Raw genomic sequence first — 11,962 nt, 5'->3', positions numbered from 1 at the left:
TGCGGTAACGGTTGATCTTTTGTTGGCCCAACGTTGACATAAACATTAACGGGTGAAACATGGTTGAACAAATGGTTGACGCGACATCAACGGTTGGGAGATTGTTGAAAAACTGTTGTTTTCTTTGTGGCACCAACGTTGAGAAATGGTGAGTTGGCCCAACAAACGCAAAGCGGACATGCCCAACCATCGTTTCAACGGTTGATAATTGGTGATGTCAACTAAAAATCAATATTGGGCCAACCATTTTTGGTAACATGGGACGTAACCTTGTTTATTAAACATGGAGAAGGTTCTGTGATACTTTCGAGGTGTTTCGCAAATTCTGGTGTAGGTTGTATTCACAGAATACAAGGAATCTGAACAAAAATGGTTATCATTCCATTTTAAGGAATCATGCTATTTCCTCAGGATTCGATTTGATTGGTCGAAGAATCACTTTTCTGCACGATACTCATTCGGTGGACACGTCAAAGCTTTGTTCTAATTATTTTAAGAAGAAACAAGCCAAAGAAGATATTTGTATCATGGAATGGCCTCCCCAGTCTCCAGATCTTAACTCCATCGAACTTCTCTGAAATGAGTTTGGCAGAAGTATGCGAAAAGACTGTCTAACATCTCCTGATGATGTTTTTGGTATTCTGCAGAACGTCTGGAATAATAATTCGGATGAAATCTTCAAAAACTTGGAAGCCGCATGCCCCAATTAGTGAAACGAGTGATAACGGCGAAGGGCAGTTTCTTTGAGTGAAGAACATTTAAAGTATTTGCTAATTCTCGTTGTTGGATAACGTTATTATGTTATTTTGATGTTATAACTATCACTGTGTTTATTAACTATGAAGTATCCTGTCCAAAATTGCATCGTATTGCAAGCCTAACTTAGTATTTCCGATTTTGATGTCCGGAAACTTTTGACCGGCAGTGTATATCTATCTATCTCTATCTATCTATCTATCTATCTATCTCTCTCTCTCTCTCTCTCTCTCTCTCTCTCTCTCTCTCTCTATATATATATATATATATATATATATATATATATATATATATATAAAATTATGTTGTTTTTAATCTCTTCAATATGATTCGTAGATATTATATATAAAAATCCTAATTCACTTAAGAATTGAGTAACTACGACGCTACATAACCTTAATGGCGAACTAGTAAACTTTTAGTTCCTCAAAAGGTACATCACAGCACAACTATGAGCACCTATAGAGGGAGACCATCAGTTGCGCTCGAAATTGCCCCCGGATGGCACACTCAAAGACGACACTAATAATACAATAATCGTAAAAGCTTTGTCCGTGCAAAACAACATACTCAAAATATTTATTCAAATCGTATTTAACCAGCAACTAATAATTTTTGGATTATATATTACGTCTTCACCCAGCAGTCAATGAAAAAATCCTTCATTTTTTTAAAAAAAATTCTTGATTCCAATCGAAGTGGGAATTTGCAAGAATTTCAGAAAAGTACGTGACTGTGGATAATAATATAAATTAGTGTTACTAGAATATACTAAATCTCACTGACACAAATTCTCATACTGTATCAGAGAGAAATAAAAATCTCCCTAGATTATATCATTCCTTCGTTATTCATACTTAAAATATATTAGTAAGTGAGCAGAATAATTGTCATTAATCCATTGGTGCCCGCCAGAATTCAACGTGGGTTCAACGACCAAAACTATTTTGAATTACTGATAGAATGTTTAATGAAAAAACATTAAATTGCACTGCAATATTAGAGAAACAAACTGGTAAGTAATACTAATTAATATGAAAAATTTCTAACGTTCAATATATAATTCTAGTATAAAATCTCAATTATGGGAATTAATAAATATGTATATATAATTCAAAACATATTTTTGATCACGTCTCCACATTAATAGTAGGGTAGAATTGTTGTAAATTAATACTTGGGAGCACCAACCAATTTAAATTAAACAAACCGTACATTTGACTTTAAAAATATTCGCTGAACAAGAATTATATATAACAATGCAACAAGACATTTTAGTTATTAAAGGAAACAATAATTTCATAATTTGATCCGGTCAAATTATGAAATTATTAACCAATCAAATGTATTTGCTGTTCTGTGCCGTAAGCAGCTATTTTGTTCTAGCACCTCACTCCATGCCTAGTAATATGCCAGAAATTTTATGTTTTCAAATATTAAACTAGAGAAAGCTACTTGCAAGTTTTGAAGATATTTTAAACGAATACGGACATTACTAGCATTATAGCAAAACAAAACAAAACAGGAAAGAAATGAAAATTTTCTGCCGTTTGAATGCAATGGAGGATTGAAACAGGACAAGTAGCTTCAGCGAAGTTACAAACGCCTATTTCTACTGTTACATATATGCGAATTTTCTGATTTTCATTTACTTAATCTCTTGAATTCGTAAATATTATAGTAATCATAATTCACTAGGAATTCGGTGATTAGGCTATGATAATACTCTGTATAACCACAGTAGCGGACCACTACATTTTTATATCCTTCTAGTGATGGGTAAATTCCCAGGAAGATATTTTTCGGGAATATTCCCGGGAAGATTCCCAAAATGGGAATTTAGGTACAAATAGAAAGAAAATTGCACTTTATTACTATATTATGATTTCAATATGGAATTAATTTTTATATAAAAGCATATTATTACTATTGTCCACAGAGGATTCTTTAAAATGTATATTCTAAACGGTACTATGTTACTTTCAGGGTTTATTAATAGCACTTCATCTCTATTTCTACATAATTCTAAATTACTTTACAAAATGGTTCCTTTTCACCATTTGTAAATTAGTACATTGCTAATTTTGGCTGTACTTTAGCATTGTGGGCCAGCTTTTGCACCTGCTTTTTAGCGATATTTTATTCCGATTCGGTTGTTTTATTTTTTCATACGTTAAATTAGGTTACCAACATTAAAATCAGACAGCATTGCAGAGCGAGCGTTAGCGAATGAAGGCGGGTTAGAGCCCCCCATGGCACGTTGTTTTCTATCCAAATTCTTTAAAACCTAGAAGAAAATCATAATATATTAAAATAAAGTAATTAGTCATATGGTTCTTATAATTTGGAAGATAAAGTAAAGAAATGGAAATAAATTCCTTCCCGGGAATTTATAGGCCAGAGAAAAAACCCGGGAATATTCCCATTTTTTAAATTCGTTCCCAACGGGAATATTCCCACTGCCCATCACTATATCCTTCCAACGTACATTCCAGTACAACTATGAGCGGCCAGAAGGAACCCTGTCAATTGGGCTGGAGATTCCCGCCAGATGACAAAAAACACAAAATCGAAAATAATACGATAGTTGAAAAAGCACTTTCGGTGCAAAACAAGATTCCCAAAACATTTATTGAAATACTGCTAAACCAGTAACTAATAACCCATGCACTGAATGTTGTCCCACTAAACCCGAGTACGCAGCATCTTGCTTCTATATGCAACCATCAGCAATTTTACAGTGCCTCTATACATAAACACGTTATCACAGGGAATGGATTTATGTGTATTATCATATGGATAATTAAGAGTTTGTAGATAGACTACCTTTCTCAACACTTCTACATTCAAAAAAGTATGTGTTCAGCTGTAGCAGCACCTTTGAAGCGGATATTATATTTTAAAGTAAAACTTCCTTCACTGAACTTAAGTATCTTTCCTTTTTTTTTTTATTTGTATGCGTAGCGATAAATGATAAGCACATTAATAATTCTAAACTATACCAACTACTCCAATTATACCAAACTATTGTACATCAACTGTATCACCTTTAATGTGAATCCCAAACATATATTTAGCTAGGTAAGCCTATACCTAATCCAACCATGTCACTATCACCTCATATAAGTGAGTACGTGTTTCTAAGGTAAGCTATAAAAAAGTAATTTTACTACACTGAATGCAAATATATATGGCTTACCTCCTTTAGCCTAACCGGCATAAGCGTGGGACGTAAAACTTGAACTTATATATGGCTTAAAATTACTGAGTAGGGATATTCGGTTTGAAATTACATTTAATTTTAAAAACTTCTTCTTTGCATTCAAGTCTTTTTATCTATTCAACAAGGAGGCGTGTGAATTTATCCAGAGCATAGGTTATACACGTAGTTTTACAATTTGGCTGGGAGACCTGGGTTCGATTTCTGGAGGCTCATGTGATTCAGATTCAACGTTAATCAGTAGGCTCCGTCTCATATTGCCTTACTATTGAAAGGGACGGGAAACTCAAAATTAGGTCAACTCAACGGTTTAGGAACATGAATACGAACGTGCTTTGTCAAATGATCCTTACGATAAAACGCTTTGCCACACTGAATGCATGAAAATGGTCTTTCACCTGTATGAATAAGAGTGTGAGCTTTCAAGCCAGCTCTCGCATGAAATGCTTTGCCACATTGAGTACACAGATATAGCTTTTCACCGGTATGAGTAAGTAGGTGTCTATTCAAGTGATCTTTCCGAATATATGTTTTGCCGCACTGAATACAACGATGAGGTCTTTCCGCTGTGACAAGAACTGTCGGATTTTTTAAATGACCTCTCAAAAGTAAGTCCTTGCCATATTGAATGAAAGGTTGTGGTGCTTTCCGTTTGTGGATAAGCTCGTGCCTTTTCAAATCTACGTTTCGAGAAAATGCTTCCCCACACTGGATGCAGGTACACGGCCTTTCACCTGTATGAGTTAGAAAATGTCTTAACGAACTATTTTTGTCAGTAAATGATTTGCGACACTGAATATAAGTACGTGCTCTTTTACTAATTTGTCCAAGTGTTTTATTTTCGATGTTGGATTTCCGAGCGATTTCTTGAACATCAGGAAAATAGAAGTGTGACGAATACCTTCTATCATTCGCTGTCTGTACTGAGGAGAAATATTCTTCACTATACGGGTTCACATTCCTTGGATTCAGATTATTATTTGATTCAGTACCTGCTTTCAAATTTGAATATTCACATACAGATAGACATCCATTGGAGGAGATAATCGACCTGAAAAATTTCAGAAGCATTATTTTGTTTCTGAAGAAATGTAGTGAAATCAGTGAGGGTGATTTACAAGTTATTTTATTTTAGAAAATATCAATCCCCTTCTAAAAATACTTTCATTCGCACACTGATTGCTTTAGAACTGCATTTATTTCATTGTAACTTTTAGATTTCCACCAGAGATCCTATTCTAGGCATAAAAATAATTGTAGGTTTTAATTGCGAGAGTTATTTTAGTCTTATTAACAAATGATGTAGTCATTTTACTTACGACGGGACACTCTTTTCTAGTCTTTTTTTTTTGTGTGTGTGTGTGTGCTGTAGTACAGATTTTTTTTTTTTTTTTAAATTACAGAATACAAGTATTTTGGTGCTAAATAACTATTAACTATAGAGTTCTCATTCCCTGCGACATGGTTTGTGAAACATGACATTGAAATTAAATGTCCATATCTGTATATGAGCGTATCAATACGTTACATAATTGTATGTATATTTATGAGAGGACAAAATATATGTAATATATAAATGCCCATCACGGAGAGGTCAGCAAAGGGAGCTACTCTCTATATGCGAAATTAAATGTTCTATACATAGGTTTCCCCATTGGGTGTAGCATTTCTTTGCTCTGAGTTAATATGATGGATGACTTGTCCGTAGAATATATTGTATATACAAAATACAGAAAATTAATCACTGAAATGAAACTAGTGCAGCCGTATGAATAAATCAAAATAAGGTTCTTTTATCTTTATAAATATCAAACTACTATTTATGTTATCTTTAGCGGATCTTGTGCTTTATTTGCTTAGTTTCCGATTGTTCTTTGACTAAGCACAGTGCTCTATGTATATTCCAGGCGATTGCAGTCAGTTTTATGTTTTCCGAGTTGTAAATTTATCAATGGATAAAGCACCTAGTGCACAAAGTGCGACTGTGTCATTAAGGAAAATTATTTCCATAAGTAGAGAGAATTAGATGCAACATTTTCTCTTAGTGTGGGAGTGATAAATTAAGAAGTAGAAACAGACAGGACTCTTCGACGAAATAAAGTGAAATGTTGATAGAAAAAAAAAACTTATCACCTGGTGATAGATTTCTTCACCAAAAGGTAAATTGAATCAAACTTTTATAGAAGGAAATTTGATTCGGGGTTCAGGGAAAGTGAGTGGATTTCAATGTGTTGAATGTGCGGTGCAGGATTACTGCAGTTGGAAGGAAAGCCAGGAGGCCTAGTTAGAAGCACTTGCTCGCAGATCAAATGCACGAAGACCGTCTCGATTTCGGCAGTTACCATAAAAAATAGACAGCAGAAGAGTCCAAAAAGAGCCTATTCTCTGATGAAATCCATTGTGAGGTCAATGGACACAGTGTTAGGTATCTGTGCTGATCATCTAAGGAAGTAGTAACATCAGCAAATTTCGGAAGACAGTGGAATAAAATACGTTCTGGGGTTTCACATATGAAGTACTGGCATCCCATATCCCAGTTGGTGGGATTATGAAGGACATATACACTGATATTCTGAGGACGAAACTTATTATCATACTGCAGGAGGAGATTCTAAGCGGTGATGGAAAATACCAGCAAAATTTAGCTTCTTCCCACACTTTGAGAAAGTAGGGAAATTCATGCGCAAAAGCAATATTCGTGTGCTAGAGTCGCCATAAACTTACCGTGTCAAGAACTTGTAGGTTAGTTGCTAAGAAAGAATGAGTTTAGTTTTATAAAAGAATCTCTATTTAGTTGAATCTCTTATCTGCCTACAGCTTAATGATGACGAACTTAAAGCAATTATTGAATCGAATGGCATCTATGTCAAAATCTGTAATTGAACTATTAAAGAAAGTAGAGGATACTAACTATTAGGAATGATTAATTACACGTAATAAATCAATCATGTGGATAAATCTGAGATTGTGTCAGAAAAAATCAAATGCCTGTAAATAACGAAAAAAAAATAGTTGTTCCGATTAGTTTGCATGTGACTCTATAAATCGTTGTTCGTTCTTAGTGTAATAGCATAACTTAAGCTTCACTGTCATTTTGCTATTGTTGGGCATGAATAAAAATATGTTAGAAACTAGTAAATCAGATTACTTTTCTGGTAGTTATAGTGCTCACAACCTACCCGATTTAAAGAACACAATAAAAATAATTCAATGGAAATTGATATTACTTATAAAGAGAGTAATACTTTAATACTGTGTAATGCTTTGACAATCTATAGCTATTATTATTATTATTATTATTATTATTATTATTATTATTATTATAAATTTATGCATACTAGAGTTGCTATACTCCAGGAAAATTGCAAAGAAGAGCCATGCTCTGAACAACGGGTATAATTCTTGGAAATCGGTAATATATAAAGCAATGTTTGGAAATGTAATTTTCTTAGGCAGTTATGAAAATTAACTTAAAAATTTGTAAAGTCTTATAGAGATCGTTTAAATATGTGAGGTATAAATGAACATACTTTACTGGATATTCATATTAGATGTGCGAAAATAACAAACGTGGCTGTACTTCTTCTTGAGCTTCTGGGGTAACTTTTAGTGTGATATTATGTTGTCGATTGCTTTTCTACACTTTAGACTTCTAACAGTAACATTTACTATATTGTTCCTGAATTAATGCTTAGTAAGATTTTAAATAAAATGCTTATTCAACGAGATAAACATTTTGTTTGACTGGGTTATGATGGAACTTAGTCAAACATTAATCCTGCAAAGTGACAGAAAGTGGAAACGAAAAGAGCCTGCTGCTTTAACTTTCTCCGCCCAGCTATATAAGATAGTAGAGTAAAGAGAAAAAACACTAACCAAATTTTAATTGCAAATCCCGGAGCTACTAATATTTTCTTCCATTTTCCCTAACGACATAGGCCTCACGCTGGCTCTAATGGGAGGGTTCTAGTGAAGTAGTATTACTTACAAACGCTGACGTACAAATATGTTGTTGTGGCAATCATCCTATCTTTTTTAACAGCTAATCAAAACAAACAGGGCAACATGCCAGTAAACGCAATGATGACCAAAGGACATCAAAATTTCTGACGTAATTTATTGTTTGAGTTGTTGTCTTGGACATTGCAATGCACCTGATCTGAAGATGAATGTCATACGACACGAGGATTTACTTGCGACGTTATTTGAAATTGTTAGGCCACCTAAGAACAGCAGCAGTAACTGTGACGGATGGGAGCATGGGCGGACAGCTGTGTTGTAGTGCTGAATTGGAAAAATGCCAGCAAAAGATTTATTGAAGTCTGCAACACGGTGAGACATGAACAATATGGAAGCCTTGGATACAACGTGTGGCAGTTGGGAAATCGGCGTATCTTGCAGATTATTTTCAGACTGTAGACATTTTCTGACAGAGAAAAACATTACGTCGAGAGCCAAAGGTCACCCACGGACGTCACCAGGGGATCGTTACTCGGTGTTATCCGCTCGGCAAAGTGCAATGGACTTGCAACGGCAATAGAGCGCAATGTATCAGTCGCAAGAGTGCACAATCACTTACATGAGGGAGACACGTATACCGGAAAGACGATTCTAGGTGTCCGTCTGGCGAATTACCTGGAATTCGAAAAAAGAAAAAAACTGTGTTGGTGTACAACGTGAGGACATGTTGAATAGAGTACTTGTCTGTTCTCGGACGAGTTAAGTTGAAGCATACAATCAGACTATCGACATTCTCTTATCTGGAAGGTAGATCTCGAAATGATTGACTCCAAATGCAAGTCGTATCCCAATATGGAGCTCTTGTAAGAGCGGTGTTAATGAATCAGTAGCGAACAATGCCTAGTCAGTCTGGTAATCCGGGATAGTATTCTAACAGCTACGCGATACTCTCAGGTATCTTCTTATTTCTGATGGCTCAGGAATTGACAACAGATTCATTTTGTGAGCGATAATGCGTCCCAATCAAGCTTATTTGGTTAATATCATGCTGCAGACAGTGAGTACTGAACCGATAGTATGGGCAGAGTGTCTTTGAGACTTAAATCACATTGAAAACTTGTGAGGCACACCCGGTAGATATTGTTGCTAGGCCAGCAGCATCTGAAATTCTGCAACAGTTGGAAATGGCTCTCCTGTAGGAGTAAGGAACTGTCTCACAGGCTACGGTCAAGAATTTGATCCAATTCATGTCTATCATGTGCAACAGTTGTAGGCGTTTGAGGACGCTATACATGTTATCAGCGGTATATTTTGTTGTGAAGATGACTATTTCTGTCGCCTTACTGTATTGTTAATGTTTATGACTTTCTGTATGTTTTTTTACATTCTAGTGCATAAGTCACTCCAAGAGTTCATTTGTTTTGATCCCCAGCAAAGAAGTATTGCTGTGACAACTACAACAAGCTCTCCAACCAAATACATTGACAACTTATATTTATCTCGGCATTTATCTTTGCTCCCGTAATTGTTTTCATCTGTGTAAATTAAGCGTTAAACAAAAATAATTCATGTGTAAAATTTTGGGTTAGTTGTGCGGAGAAATTTATCTGAAAGTCGCCTAAAAGCAGAATGTTTCGACCTTAAATACATAGTAGAGAACATATGCCCCTCCTTCAGTGGATCCAACTTTTGTAACTACAGACATACAGAAGTAACAATAACCAGTTTAAGTGTCCAGGTGGATTTAAGATATAGACATTTTATGTAATTTTTACAGTTGTAACTGTTTATATTACAACACAAGAAGAATACATCAAAAACTACAAAATGTTGTATTGTTAATGCACACTGTCAAAGCGAAGTAGATAGGGAAAATACTTACACAGCACTCGACCACCTGAATTCACAAAAGAAGTCACCATGTACAAAATATTACCCACGGATTAATTTTGTGTTGGGATCTAAATATCACCTACAAGACTAACCCGATCTAATGTCGGTTGTGTGCCGATTTCGTAAATTGAACCGTTTACTCCTGAAAGTGTAAGTTTCGGCACAGCAGGTTACCATTGCTACATCCTTCGTATGGTCGACATGTTTTCATTTTTCACGCAGTTAATTTTTTTCGTAAGAGCTGATAAGAAGCATAAAATGAAGCAGTAAAGTAGTACTATTTATCTCCCAGTTAACAGTGAACCTAAAATGTTATTGCTCGATAAGTTATCGAGTGATATATGCGAGTGATGTTGAAATTTATACATATCTAGGAACATGTTTAAAATACAGGCTAATGGCTGGAATAAAGAATAAACTAAATATATATGAAATATAAGTTTTGTTGTCTATTCCGCTATTATGATACACTATTTGTTCTTGGGTTATCTTATATATTAAATTACCGAAAAAAGTTATTTGATAAATACTTCTCTAGCATAAAAGTTAGGCACAAAGGAATAAAATTAAAGACGAACGTATCGTCGAAGTAGCACGGATCAAAAGGAATAAACGAATTTCAGCTCTTTTTTTATTTTATTTATTTATTTTCAGTTCATACACGTTTCAGAAATTTATAATGTCTTGATGTTATCATCTGAAACTTCATTCCCTGTCTTCATTTCTATTTCAATTGCCAGCGTTTCTAAACCAATGAAACATTGTATAATGTGATGGCTGTATTTATGAGAAGTGGGACAAAGGAAGCTATCATGCAGAGTGCCTTAGGGTGACCAAGATGTTTTGTGTCAAGTGTGTAATGATTTTGCTTGGACTAGAAAATACCAAGTTTTCAAACAGAAGAATGTATTCGCGAAGTCATTGTTCAGTATTTTCATTGTGGGGGTTAAATATCACTTAAAAGAAAACATACTGATCTACTTTCCTGTTTTGAATATTCCTGTTGGCGACACTTTTCGGAAATCTGTAGCAACTCAGGTATCTGTAATTTCTATGGAAAATAAGATCTATACACGTTCCACTATTAATGAAGTTCCCCGAAACATGTTCTACATGCCGGTATTTTAAATTAACGCTAACACATCAGTATTCATCATATAATCAAGTCAGAGCATATGTGGTTGTTTTAGTGACCTTGTCGACTATCAGAGGAAGCCCAAATCAATTCGAAAGCTTAATTTTCCTGAAATTTGATACGCGGAAAATGAATTCGTGTTCTGCGGGAATATGGTAACTGAATTTCAGGGCGACCTTTGTCTTAAAATTGTAATATTTCCAAATATTGTGTTTCTATTACAGTATATTAATGGTTCGAAGAGTCACTTTCGGGAATAAGAGAAACGCTCTATGAACACTTTCTAGTCGGCGTTGTTATTTGATCCCTCTTATGATAGTTTAAACATGATGAGCATAGTGATATTCCGACAAAAAACGAAGATTATTAGAGATCTGTATTTGTTGCTTTGTTTGTGTGTTTCCGTTTTTACGGGAGAGTGTGTCTGTGAGTTAAGTTCATTTCCTTAATTCCTCTACGGGAGTTAGGTACTTAATGTAAACTACAGCAGTGTATATCTTATTTCTACTGGCCATAAAACATATTGTGTATTCACTTTTCTCCATGTCACATGGTTTTCACTGGCTAAATATAATGCAATGCACATCCAAATCTCTATGACAGTAATCATTTCTTAAAATTCATGTAGGCTCTGTCTGATGCAGATTTCAATCCTATTACACGTTTTGACCTAAAGCATACTGAGTGTAAAATTTTTCGGGTGGTTAATGAGTATTACTCTCCCGATGAGATCTTGAAAATTATTATTAGATGTTGCCCGAGGTTAAACTCCAGAATGCGAAGGCGATTGCTCAACACGGTGAGACTTGTGGTTATCGCCTAATACCCGTTATTTTATTTTGACTTGCTGCCGTGCTTGTTACTTTTATTGGAGATCTCACTGCTGAGATAGCTGACGAGTGCTAGTGCACAAAATCTTATTAAATACTCAAAGTACGAAAACTGAAATAAACTGTTTGTTTCGCCACAGTTGAGCAATTATGACTGTTCTGTAGTGT

At 35.0% G+C, this 11,962-nt stretch overlaps 1 protein-coding gene across 2 annotated transcripts in view; it reads right to left on the bottom strand.

Annotated features, from left to right (window-relative positions):
* Nucleotides 1-1,433: 1,433 nt before the first annotated feature.
* The window catches only part of LOC145689987 (uncharacterized), a 33,753-nt gene continuing 23,224 nt past the window's right edge, over nt 1,434-11,962 (bottom strand). For both annotated transcript variants that reach the window (XM_081764444.1, XM_081764443.1), the window contains exon 3: nt 1,434-5,027. In XM_081764444.1, coding sequence (XP_081620570.1) covers nt 4,274-5,027 — 754 coding nt within the window. In that variant the 3' untranslated portion in view covers nt 1,434-4,273. The remainder of the gene's footprint in view (nt 5,028-11,962) is intronic.

The sequence above is a fragment of the Thermobia domestica genome, chromosome 7 (genome assembly GCF_964235325.1).
Source record: "Thermobia domestica chromosome 7, izTheDome1.hap1.1, whole genome shotgun sequence".
In the NCBI taxonomy this organism is placed as follows: domain Eukaryota; kingdom Metazoa; phylum Arthropoda; class Insecta; order Zygentoma; family Lepismatidae; genus Thermobia; species Thermobia domestica.
Note: the sequence above shows the minus strand (reverse complement) of the source record. Positions and strands in the feature narration are given on the sequence as shown.